The following is a 13,040-nucleotide window of genomic DNA, read 5'->3' as shown; positions in this document are numbered from 1 at the left end:
CACTGCCGAAGAAAGGAGGTGTTTCTTGACTGCCTTTGCTTTTTCTTATTCTTGCTGGAGAGTCTGTTTCCAGGGCCTGTGGATGGGGACATGTGGTGGTGCCCTGACCCGGTCATCCTTCCACAGTAGGCAGTCTCTTGGCAACCTCACAATGAGACTTAGATTGAAATGACCTACCAAGAGCAAAGCAGGATGAATGAAGAGTACCCACGTCTAGACATAATGGATGTGCACACGTGCCTGCCTAGTTACATCCAACTCTGCGAGTCCATGGACTGTAGCCTGCCAGATTCCTTTATCCCTGAGATTTTATAGGCAAGAATACTGGAGTGGGTTGTCATTTCCTTTTCAGGGGGACCTTCCCAACTCAGAGATGAAACCTGAGTCTCTTGAGTCTTCCTGCATTGTTAGGCAGACGCTTCACCACGAGCGCCACCTGGGAAGCCTGGCATAACAGATGTACCACCATTTATTTATCCATCCACCGGCTGATGGACATCTGGCTTGTTTCCAGTTTAGGGCTACCCTGAATAAAGCAGCTACAAATGTTCATGTATGGGTCTTTGTGTGGACATGCATTTTCATTTCATGGGTAAATACCTAGGAGAGGGATGCCTGGGCATTGTGCTGGCCTACACAGAATGTCTTTGCAGGTCAGATCAAAGCTGGCCACCTGTGATCTGACCCAGCCACCTCTTTTTACGGGTTGAGGGAACCATGCGTAGAGCCAGAGTTAGAGCTGGGACACAGAGATCCTGAGTCACCCCAAGTGCTCTCCACTGGACCACACCAGCTCCTTCCTAGTTGACCGGATAATTTTTTTAGCTTAAATGCAATTATGTTTGAAAGCAGATTAAAAATATTTTCAGGGAATTCCCTGGTGGTTCAGTGGTTTGGACTCAGAGCTTTCACTGAAGGAGCCCAAGTTCAATCCCTGGTCAGGGAATTAAGATTCTGCAAGCCACACAGCATGGCAAAAACAAGAGAGGCATTTTCAGACATAAAAGGGCAGTCTGCTTCCCCACAACCCCATGTATCCTTTCTTAGAAAGTTACTTGACGATGTAATCCAATTAAATGAGGGGCAAAAAAGAAAAGCCATGAAATTTAGAAAACAGTGGCTCCATCCCAGGAGAGAAGAGAAGGGAAGTCCCAGAATGACACTGGTGCTAAAGACATGACAACATCTGGTTGAGCCTCATCAGAGCAGGAAAGTGAGGGGTGCCAGGGAATTGTCTACAGGAATAGAAGTTAGGATGGCGGTCAATTTCAGGAGTAGTAGAGTTGAACAACTTGAGAATATGGTGAAGGCACATTATTCTTTCATCAACAGAAAAGGAAAAAGGCAATTGAAAACTCTAGGGAAAATAAGCTGACAAAAAATGTACAGCTCAAGTATGAAGATGAAAATTTCATCTAATTTGAAGCACTTTCTGGGTGTATGGGAAGAAAATTCCATTTGACCTTGATGCTAAGACCGTTCTCCTTTAACTGGCCTAAGGATCAGGTGTTTGGGTTTAAAGAGAAGTATTTAAGTCTGATAGACAATATCTTTTTTTTTTTTTTAAGTTTCTAAATGGGTCTAAGAGCAGGCAGGCTCCTTCCTGCTCCCTCTCCCTCCCCTTGGCCCCACTTTCCAGTGAGACTTTTCCAGAGAACACAGGCAGATTAAGTAGGGACTAAATGATGTCTTCTGTTGACCTTCAGGTCCAAAGGAGGAAAAAAGGGGAGAATCAGTAACTCATGGAGGAAGGAGGAAGGTTATGGAGAGGTTATGGTAAATACATACAGAGAAGGGATGAGAGGCACCCAGGAGTGCTGGGCCCAATTTCTCTGCTTAGAGGAAGGACAGCATTTCTATTGCTGGATTCTGTTGCAGGTTGCCTTAGAAGGGAGGCTGCCTTGAAGGGAGGTCAGAGGGTGCTAACTGGGTGGTGGTGTTCAGTCGTGTCCAAATCTTTCAACCCCATGGACTGCAGCACACCAGGCTTTCCATCACCATCTCCCAGAGTTTGCTCAAACTTATATCCTTTGAGTTGGTGATTCCATCCAACCATCTCATCCTCTGTCTCTCCCTTCTCCTCCTGCCCCCAATCCCTCCCAGCATCAGGGTCTTTTCCAATGAGTCAACTCTTCGTATCAGGTGGCCGAAGTATTGGAGCTTCAGCTTTAGCATCAGTCCTTCCAACGAATATTCAGGACTGATTTCCTTAAGGATTGACTGGTTGGATCTCCTTGCAGTCGAAGGGACTCTCAAGAGTCTTCTCCAACACCACAGTTCAAAAGCATCAATTCTTCAGCACTCAGCCTTCTTTATGGTCCAACTTTCCCATCCATACATGACTACTACTGGAGAAACCATAGCTTTGACTAGATGGAGCTTTATTGGCAAAGTGATGTCTCTGCTTTTTAATACACTGTGTAGGTTTGTCATAGCTTTTCTTCCAAGTAGCAAGCGTCTTTTAATTTCATGGCTGCAGTCGCCAGCTGCAGTGATTTTTAAACCCAAGAAAATAAATTCTGTCACTGTTTCCATTGTTTCCTGGGTGTAGCTACAGTTAGTGTTCTTGAGCGAAAGAGCTCCTCCAGTCCTCTCCAAGTCAACTCTCACTGAATCCCCAGGACATCTCAAATACAGGTAGAAATTATAACAATTGCATTATCTTCCTCATAGCCCAAGGTCTCCAGGCTTCAACTAATTCAGGTAATGGTCTGGTGACCACATGGAAAGACACAGCGTCTTTTTTTTTAATGTTTTTAATTTACTTTTTAAAAAGAAATAATTCTGTGTATTTAGTTTTGGCTGTGCTGGGCCTTTGTTGCTGCAGGGCTTTTGCTCTAGTTGTGGGGAGTGGGGGCTGCTGACTAGTTGCGGGGAGTGGGGGCCGCTGTCTAGTTGCGGGGAGTGGGGGCCGCTGTCTAGTTGCGGGGAGTGGGGGCCGCTGTCTAGTTGCGGGGTGTGGGGGCAGCTGTCTAGTTGTGGGGGGTGCGGGCTGCTCTCTAGTTGCGGGGGGTGGGGGCTGCTCTCTACTTGCGTACGTGGGCATACTGCAGTGGCTTCTCCTGATGCAGAGCACGGGTTCTAGGGCGCGTGGGCTTCAGTAGTTGTGACTCGTGGGCTATAGAGCATAGGCTCAATAGTTATGGTGCATGGGCTTATTTGCCTCGCGGCATGTGGGATCCTCCCAGATCCAACCCATGTCTCTGCATTGGCAGGCAGATTCTTTACCACTGACCTACTAGGGAAGTCCTAATTTGCTGATTTTTAATCGCTCTACAATATTGTTTTGGTTTCTGCTGTGTGTGTGTGTGTGTGTGTGTGTGTGTGTGTGTGAGTCAGTCAGTTGTGTCCGACTCTTTGCAACCCCACAGACTATAACCTGTCAGGCTCCTCTGTCCATGAGATTTTCCAGGCAAGGATACTGGAGTGGGTTGCCATTTCTTTCTCCAGTGGATCTTCCTGATCCAGGGATCAAACCTGGGTCTCCTACATTGCAGGCGAATGCTTTACTGTCTGAGCTATCAGGGAAGTTTCTGCCATGTATCAACATGAATTGGTCATATAGGTATGCCCCCTCGCTTGAACCTCCGTGCCATCTTCTACTGTCTATGTGAAAACCTCCAAAAAGCAGAGGGTTCCTCAGTTCAGTGCAGTCAGTCAGTCGTGTCCAATTCTTTGCGACCCCATGAATCGCAGCACACCAGGCCTCCCTGTCCATCACCAACTCCCGGAGTTTACCCAAACTCATGTCCATTGAATCGTTGATGCCATCCAGCCATCTCATCCTCTGTCGTCCCTTTCTCCTCCTATCCCCAATCCCTCCCAGCATCAGGGTCTTTTCCAGTGAGTCAACTCTTTGCATGAGGTGGCCAAAGTATTGGAGTTTCAGCTTCTGCATCAGTCCTTCCAATGAACACCCAGGACTGATCTCCTTTAGGATGGACTGGTTGGATCTCCTTGCAGAGTCTTATCCAACACCACAGTTCAAAAGCATCAATTCTTCGGTGCTCAGCTTTCTTCACAGTCCAACTCTCACTTCCATACATGACTACTGGAAAAACCATAGCCTTGACTAGATGGATCCTTTGTTGGCAAAGTAATGTCTCTGCTTTTTAATATGCTATCTAGTTTGGTCATAACCTTCCTTCCAAGGAGTAAGTGTCTTTTAATTTCATGGCTGCATTCACCATCTGCAGTGATTTTGGAGCCCCCCAAAATAAAGTCTGACCCTGTTTCCACTGTTTCCCCATCTATTTCCCATGAATTGATGGGACCAGATGCCATGATCTTAGTTTTCTGAATGTTGAGCTTCAAGCCAACTTTTTCACTCTCCTCTTTCACTTTCATCAAGAGGCTCTTTAGTTCTTTACTTTCTGCCATAAAGGTGGTGTCATCTGCATATCTGAGGCTACTGATAGTTCTCCCGGCAATCTTGATTCCAGCTTGTGCTTCATCTACCCCAGCGTTTCTCATGATGTATTCTGCATAGAAGTTAAATAAGCAGGGTGACAATATACAGCCTTGACATACTCCTTTTCCTATTTGGAACCAGTCTGTTGTTCCATGTCCAGTTCTATCTGTTGCTTCCTGACCTGCGTATAGGTTTCTCAAGAGGCAGGTCCTCAGGACCCTACTAATCCAAGAAGAAAATTAATCCTGGCCTTACTTTCTCAGGAAAAATCTGAGAGGCATAATGAGAGCTTTTTATAAGAGAAGCATGGGCAGGTAGGATGTTTGCTTTGTATCACTTAAGGAAAGGGGTGCCCCCCCCCCACCAGGAACATGGGAGCGGAGAGGGCTAGTAGCCGGGCTGGACCTACTTCAAATGTGGGCCATTTCCTTCTGCCCTAGTGAAACAGTTAATCATAAACTTGTAAGAAAATGCTCAGTCCCCAGTAGGAGGCAGTGCGGTCCCATGAAAAGTGCTCCAGGCTGGGACTCGGGAGCCCTGATTTCTGGTTGGAGTTCTGGCTCTGTCTTTCTCTCCATCTGTGAGAAGGGGTGACTGGGTCAGATCAGAAGTGACTGTGCTTGAACTGGTCCTCAAAGGCATTCTGTCAGCACAGTGACACAGCCTTCCCCTTCCTAGGTACTCAAGTGAAGTGAAATTATGTTCTTGCAAAGGCTTGTACACAAATACTCATAGCTACCCAGGTGGTGCTGGTGGTAAAAAACCCGCCTGCCAATGCAGGAAGCTTGAGAGATGTGGGTTCGATCCCTGGGTCAGGAAGATCCCCTGCAGAAGGGAATGGCAACCCACTCCAGTATTCTGGCCTGGAAATTACTTTCTGTTACTCTAGATTAACTTTTCGGGGATATTTCCATAAGATGTATTCTTCTGTGTCTGGCTTCTTTCACTGAGCTTTTGAAGTTCATCCATGCTGTAGCTGTTTTAATATGCTTAGTCACTCCATGGTGTCTGACTCTTTGCCACCCCATGGACTGTAGCTTGCCAGACTCCTCTGTCCATGGGATTCTCTAGGGGAGAATACTGGAGTGGGTAGTCACTCTCTTCTCCAAGGGATCTTCCCAACCTAGAGATCGAACCTGGGTCTCCTGCATTGCAGGCAGATTCTTCACCGTCCGAGCTACCAGGGAAGCTCCCAGCTGTGTTAGTACTTCATTTCTTTTATTGCCATACAGTATTCCAGCATTCAGAGATACTACATTTTACCATCGGATGGACACTGGGGTCATCTCTGCTTCTTTGATGACTCCATCTCCTCCCTCCCATCTCCGGGGTTTCCCCACCTTTTGTTTCCTCTGCTTAGAAACTCCCGCTCCCACTCACATGCTAACACCTCCCTCCTCATCTCCCTAGTGAGATGAGATCAAGCCTGCCATTATAGGGACCCCCATCTGCCTTCATGTGACACCGAGTCTATGAACCCCACCAGCCGGTTGGCCCCCAGGGGTGCAAATCTTTTCTGTTTTGCTCACAGCTCTGTCCCAATTCCCAGCATGCAGCAGGTGCTCAGTAAAGAGTTGTTGCTTGGAGGGACGGGAGCAGAGAGGGAAGAAGCAAGGAGACAGCCAGGACACAGACGGGTCTGCCCAGCTGCCGTGTCCTTCTGGCCCCATGGTGCTGCCTCCCCGGAAGTCACCAGGCCTGATGCGTCAGGCTCTTTGGCACTGATTTTTTTTAATTTAATTTAAAAATTTGAAGCACAGTTGATTTACAAGATATTGAATATAGCTCCTTGCTATACAGTAGGTCCCTGTTATTTATCTCTTTTATATATAATAGTGTGTATATCTGTTAATCCCATTTCCCAGTTTATCCCTCCCTCCCTGCTTTTCCCTTTGGTAACCATCCTTGCCACTGTTTCTTTTTATTTATTTATTTATTTATAAATTGAAGGATACTTGTTTTACATAATTTTGTTGATTCTGTCAAGCCTCAACATGAATCAGCCATAGGCATGCATATGTCCCCTCCCTCTTTTTTATTTTTTTACTTTACAGTACTGTATTGGTTTTGCCATACATTGACATGAATCCACCACAGGTGTACATGAGTTCCCAACCCTGAACCCCACTCCCACCACCCTCCCCATATCATCTCTCTGGGTCATCCCAGGGCACCAGCCCCAAGCATCCTGTCTTGCCACTGTTTCTAACCCACTCCCTGCAGGTATGGCTGAGACAGGCACCACCTATGAGCCACCTGGACTGGGGAGCCCTCCTGACTGCAACACCAGCCCAGAGGACCGTGGGGCGCCTACCAGGTGACTCCTTGGGCCTCTCTCTTCACTGGCCCTGCCTGGGGGTGGGGGCAGCCGGCTAGGGATGGCAGTGGAGCTTGGGCTGGATCCCTAGGCCAAGCCCGCAGGTCATTTTGGAGAATGTGAGTCTATGTCTGTGCTGGCACCGTGGAAGGCCAGAAGGCCTAGAAATGCAGGCCCTGCCCTCGAAGTGCCTGGCGGAGACTGTTGGCAGAGGAGCTGGGGTCGCAGACCTCTGTTTCCATCTCAGTCGTCTGCCTTACCTCTGGCCTCTCTTTCTGCAGCCCCACCCCCTCCTTGGTCTCCCTGGCTGACTCCCTGACCGGTAAGGAGCATGAAGCGGGTGTCACCCACGCCTGGGAGGACACCCCAGTCTCAACCAGTGCTCCCATCTCCTTCTCCTCCACGGGAAAGCCGGCTCTGGTTTCAGGTAATGATCACCCCCACGAAGCAGGGCCTTCCTCCCTGGGGACCACAAGGAGGGAGGCTTCTCAATGGGCAACAGCATCACTTGGTGGGGAGGAAGAGTGGGGCTTGGGAAGTCCTGGGAACAAAGTTGACCCCAGGTCTTCGGCTTCTTGATCTGGAGCTGTGGCTCTGTCACTTGCTAGAGATGATTCCTTGATTCTTCTGAGCAGGGATTTTATTCTCAGCTTCTTCTCCATGGCCCATAATTGCTACTCACGAAATATTTGGCCACTAATCTCATGACTTTGACTGGGCTTCCCTGGTGGCTCAGTGGTAAAGAATCCGCCTTCAGTGCAGGAGATGCGGGTTCAATCCTTGGGTCAGGAAGATGCCCTGGAAAAGGAAACGGCAACCCACTCCAGTATTCTTGCCTGGAAAATTCCATGGACAGGAGAACCTGGCGGGCTACATACAGTCCGTGGGGTCACAAGAGTCGGACACGACTGTGTGACTAAACCACCACTACCTCATGATCTTGACTAGTTTCTTACTTCCTTTGGGCTTCAGCTTTCTCACCTTTTAACGTTGTAACAGCGTGTACCGCAAAGGGCAGTAAGCAAAGAATGATATACCCCGGCATTACCGGCTCCTGTCGTGCGATTTTAAGGACTTGCAGTTCTAGTGTTGGACACTAGGCGGCGATAGTGCTCAGCCAGCCCTCTGCGAGGTCCTGGATTTGGCAGTTTAACAACTTGTTAGAAAAGCAAATTACCAGCCTCCCTCAGCCAACTGAATCAGACTCTGCATTTTAACATGGCCCCCAGAAGATTCATAGGCACAGGAATGTCTGAGAAGCACTTATCTGGTACGCGTTGTTATTGTTCGTTCGCTAAGTCATTCTTGCTGCTGCTGCTGCTAAGTCGCTTCAGTCGTGTCCAACTCTGTGCGACCCCATAGACGGCAGCCCACCAGGCTCCCCCGTCCCTGGGATTCTCCAGGCAGGAACACTGGAGTGGGTTGCCATTTCCTTCTCCAATGCATGCAAGTGAAAAGTGAAAGTGAAGTCTCTCAGTCACGTCCGACTCTCAGCGACCCCATGCAGGCAAGAATCCTGGAGTGGGTAGCCATTTCCTTCTCCAGAGGATCTTCCCCGACCCAGGGACAGAATCAGCGTCTCCTCCATTGGCAGGTGGATTCTTTACCACTGAGCCACCAGGGAAGCTATTGGGTGCATGCTACTTTTTCAGCACCTAAACATGGATTTTAAAAAATAATAACTATATGTTGATTTTCATAAGTGACAAAGGGGCAAAAAAAAAAAAAAAAGAGGCAAGTTAAGTACTAAGAGATAATGAAATATATCCAGATAGTGGTTAACAGTGTGGGCTCTAGAGTCGTGCTGGCCTGGCCTGAGCTACGATTTCTACCCTCTGGGTGACCTTGGGCCTGTTAATCTTTGCAAACATCAGCTTCCCTCCATTGTAAAATGGAGATGGTCATGGTGCCCATGGCATAGGGCTTTTGACTCCTCATTCAAGGAGCACTCACTGAGTGTGCTTAGATGTGCTTAGGTGTGCTTAGTGTGGAGTAGATGTTGTGCCTGCCCTCGTGGAATTTCCAGTCTAGAGGAGGGGCCGGGAGTTGTGCCAGACTCCTAACTTCACCCTCTTGATTGCTCTGTCTGCCAGCCGCCCAGGACTGGGCATCACGCTTGCCTTCCTCCCCAGTCCCCTGATCTCATCCTATTGGACCTCAATTCCCTCTTCATTCTGCCTCCTTGACCTCTCCATTTCTCCCCCTTTAGCAATGGTTTGTGCATCCTTCAACTCTTTAGCTCCCCATGGGCTTCCCAGAGCCAGGTGAGAAAGGACAGGTGGGTGAGGGCTGGACCAGATAGCTATAGATAGGATCTGGGTTTCTCTTCTGGCTTGGGAAAGGACCAGGTCCTGTCAGCAACAGTGGAGTCTGTGTCCAGAAGGAGGAAGCAGTCTGGGGTGAGGGCTGTGCTGTGTGGTTGCTGTAGGGCCCCTGGCCCCCTGCCAGGATGTCAGGGTGAGAATGCAGGGCACCACTGTGTTTCAGGACCTGTGCTCTTCTGGGTGATTCTGATACTGGTGGTGGTCGTCAGCTTCAGCTCCTTCGTCCTGTGCCACCGGAGGGCCTGCAGGAAGTGGATTGGACAGAGTAAGTGCATGTATCCTTGGGGCCCTGGGAGGGCAGGGTGCCTTGTGCTGGCCCGGCCTGGGTCCTTTTCCCGTCCTGCCCACTGAGACTCTTTGAGGCTGGCACCCCAATCCTCCTGCTGCTGTCATTTCAGAGCTGCATCTGTGCTACCCAGTCCAGACCTTCCGGCCCACGCTGGAGCCTGTGGGTGAGTGTCCAGGGGTCCAAAAGGGCTGTGCGCGGCTACACCGCAGCTCTGCACGGTGGGCCAGAACTCCCTTGGGGCTCCCTCTGTGTGGGGGGGTTCCCACAAGCTGCTCCTCCTTTCTGTGCAACCTCGTATGTGATGGGAATATAATGTGGGTGGAAACTGTGACATGTTCCCTTCTGCGTCGGATGCGGTCTGGGCCCGAAGCTTCAAAAATTCACCTTGTCCTTAATTCTCTCCTCGGCCGTGCCCTCAGGAGAGGCCTTCCCTTCCTCTCTTCTCTCTGTCCCTCCTTCCCAGTCTCCTTGTCATTTCCCCCGCCCCTTCCCTCCTGCTGGTGCCCAGGGTGTAGGGGTTGGGGTGCGGGGAGCAGGCTAACAGGGCTACAGTCCTGATTCTGCACGATGAGCTACATGACTTTGGGTGAATCACTTAATTCCTTTGTGTCTCAGTTTCCTCATCTGTACCAAGTCACTCAGTCGTGTCCGACTCTTTGTGATCCTATGGACTGCCAGGCTCCCTGTCCATAGGATTCTCCAGGAAAGAATGCTGGAGTGGGTTGCCATACCCTCCCTCCAGGAGATCTTCCTGACCCGGGGATCGAACCCACGTCTCTTCTGTCTCCTGCATTGGCAGCTGGGTCCTTTAGCACTAGCGCCGCCTTGGAGATGAGGTCTAATTCAGAGAGTGGGTGTGTGGGTCCGTTGTGTCGGGGCCTGTTAGGCGCTGTGTGCAGAGCCTGTGCACAGTCAGCATTTGCAGGTCGTGGCTGCTGTTTGCTGACAGCTCCCCTGTGTCTGGGGCCTTTTTTCTCACCAGGAGTCCAGGCCTTCCTGAGTTCTCAGTTGATCTGAACTTTTCTCTCTGATCCCTGGCCAGCCTCCAGACCACCTCTTCCAGGCAGCCTTCCGTGCCTCACCCATCCAGGCAGCAGACTCAGCTCTCACCTGGCAGGGGGCAGGAGGGGGGACCCCAGCCATTGTGTGCCAAGTATTTCTTCTGCCCTGGATGATATCTTTCAAGGCAGGACAAGGTCCTCCTCAACGTGCCACAAGCATTGGTTGAGCACCTACTGTGTATGGGCCCTGACCATAGGGGAAGGAGCAAACACAAACGGTCTGAGCTTCCTTTCTGGTTTCAAGGCAGGGCCCTATGATGGTCTCACAGACCCAGAAGCTCCATGGGAAATGGGTGATGCTCTTCATTTCATAATGAAGAGATGAAACCCAGGGCCACACTGTCTGTAGTTGCCGTGGCCAGACTCAGGAACTGGTCCTGGAGCCGGCAGGTCTCATTGGCAGAGGTCTCAGTCCTTTACCCTCTTCCTCACCCCCCCACCCCCCCAATGGGTTGTCCACCACCCAGTGCCCAGCCTGACACCCAGCGGTCAACTCAGGCCTCCTCGCCCCCACGTCCCCGGGCCCCACGGAAAGCTTTGCCCTAGCCTGGCTCCTGGCTTGGCCCCCGAACACAGCGCGTGAGGCGTGTTTTGGGTTTGATGAGTTTCACAAGCAGGTGCTTGTGTTCCCTTCACAAGGGGGCTTTTTGTGTTTTGACAGTTTCAAGCCTTTTTCCATGAGCTGTCAGGCTCAGTGTCTCATTGAAACCCGCGTTTGCTTTCTTGACATTTTTCTAGTATTAGAGTTTCCATTGCTGTCAGTTTATTTTTTTCTTCAAACCTCCATGATAGCAGTTTTGTCACACACATACAAAGAAAAAAGAGAGAGAGAGAAAAGACAAAAAGCACCTTCTCTTAAAAAGTCAGACCTACCAGGAACTGAGCCTGGGGCTCAGTGGTGTCCACCTTGTTTGGTGCCATTTCTGGCGCGCTGGCTTCCGGTGGGTCCTTGGGGGTCTGGTTCCCAGGGAAGGAGGTGACGTAGGGTGAAGATGTGGGTGGACTGAGCAGGGTGGGCGCAGTGGGAGCTGGAGGGGTGCAGGAGTCTTTATGCGCTTGTCCGCCCCTTTGTGTATCCGACACGCACGTCTTAGTGGCCCTGTGCTGGGTCTGGCAAGTGCCCTCCCGAGCTTTCTCATCAGCTCAAGCAGAGTGGGAATAATCTGGCCTCAGTCCTCCTGGTCTCAGAACTCCAGGGCTCAGGGAGCCCCAGGTGTGGTTAGCAGTGATCTGGACAGGTGCCTATTTGATGCTCACCCCCATCCCTGAATGGGGATGAGCATCTCCATAAGTACACATGTGTTCTCATCTTATTCCTCCCAGAGGCCTGTTATAAAAGCTGAGGCACGGGAAGATGAAGAAGCTTGTCTAAGGCCACTTGGTTAATGAGCAGTACGACCGACCAGGATTTTGTTGGTGGTGCTGGCTAGATTTTTGCATAAAGGGTACCCTGGCACTGTTGACACCTGCCCAGGACCTTTCTTTGCTGTGGGGATTGTCTTGTGTGTTACAGGATGCCAGGCAGTCCTGGTCTGTAGATCCACCAGATAGTAGCAGCACCTCCCATCTGTGACAGCCAGCAATGTCTCCAGGTACTGCCACACGTGCCCTGGAGGGGAAACGTCTCTCCTGGTTGAAAAACACTCGCTGAAAGTCTTTTAACCCTTCATTTAAAAAGACACTGTCATCATTACTTTATCTGTTACTTCAGGCAGTTTTAAGTTGGAAACATTGCTTTGTTTGTTTTGAAACAACTTCAAACATACAGAAAAGTACGGTGAACGTATTTTTCCTGAACTTTTTGAGAGTAAGTTACTGACTTCATGCTTTTTCACCCCTGAATACCTGAGTGTGTATTTCACACAACCGCAGTGAAATCATCAACATCAGAGAATTCGCTTTGCTGTATCGCCACCAGCTAGGTCTCAGACCCCAGTCGAGTTTCTTCGTGCACTGATAACAATGCCTTGAATGCAGTCCAGCCTCTCCTGTTGCATTTGGCCACTGTGTCTTTGTCCCCTCTAGTCTGAGTTTCTCCTCCTGGTCATGACCTTGCCATCTTGGAAGATTCCACCAGTGGTTCTGTGGCTGCCCCTCACCCCGGGTTTGCCTGACTCTGGAGTGAGGTATCCACCCCATCCCCACCCCCCGCCAGCTTTCCCTTTGTCCCTCCCCCTGCATGTTCACCCGAAGCCCTGGATGAGCGTGGTGTCTGCCAGCCTTCTCCACCGTGCAGTCCTCTTTCCTCTGTGGCCATCGCTAAGGTGAGGGGAGGTGCTTTGAGGCTCTGTGAATAACCGGTGCATCATCAGCCTTTCCTCCGTTTCTGCACGTTTGTCTGTCTGGATGTGTGGTTCCTTTCTTACTCTGCTGCCGTCGTTACTTAATTTGATGTTCAAATTGTCCCGGGTGAGGCCAGTGAGGGCCCCTTCAAGCTGGCTCCTGTGTGCTTTTGGTTCCATCTTTCTGTGTTTGGGGCTCATCTCTTTTTTAAATGTCTTTTTTTTTTTTTTAATTGAAGGAAAAATTTTTTTTCCTTTTTTTTGGCTGGGCCGTGCGGTCTGTGGGATCCTTAGTTCTCTGACCAAGGATCAAACCCCAGCCTTTGGCAGTCAGAGTGCTGAGTCCCAACCATGGG

At 50.1% G+C, this 13,040-nt stretch overlaps 1 protein-coding gene across 1 annotated transcript in view; it reads left to right on the top strand.

Annotated features, from left to right (window-relative positions):
- Positions 1 to 13,040, top strand: part of TNFRSF8 (TNF receptor superfamily member 8) — a 72,330-nt gene that overhangs the window by 44,882 nt on the left and 14,408 nt on the right. The window contains exons 9-12 of the mRNA XM_069544707.1: positions 6,635 to 6,728; positions 7,010 to 7,155; positions 9,216 to 9,317; positions 9,451 to 9,504. Of these exons, the coding sequence (XP_069400808.1) occupies positions 6,635 to 6,728; positions 7,010 to 7,155; positions 9,216 to 9,317; positions 9,451 to 9,504 (396 nt within the window). The remainder of the gene's footprint in view (positions 1 to 6,634; positions 6,729 to 7,009; positions 7,156 to 9,215; positions 9,318 to 9,450; positions 9,505 to 13,040) is intronic.

This window comes from Ovis canadensis, chromosome 12 (assembly GCF_042477335.2).
Source record: "Ovis canadensis isolate MfBH-ARS-UI-01 breed Bighorn chromosome 12, ARS-UI_OviCan_v2, whole genome shotgun sequence".
NCBI lineage: Eukaryota > Metazoa > Chordata > Mammalia > Artiodactyla > Bovidae > Ovis > Ovis canadensis.
This window is presented reverse-complemented; position numbering and strand designations above follow the sequence as displayed.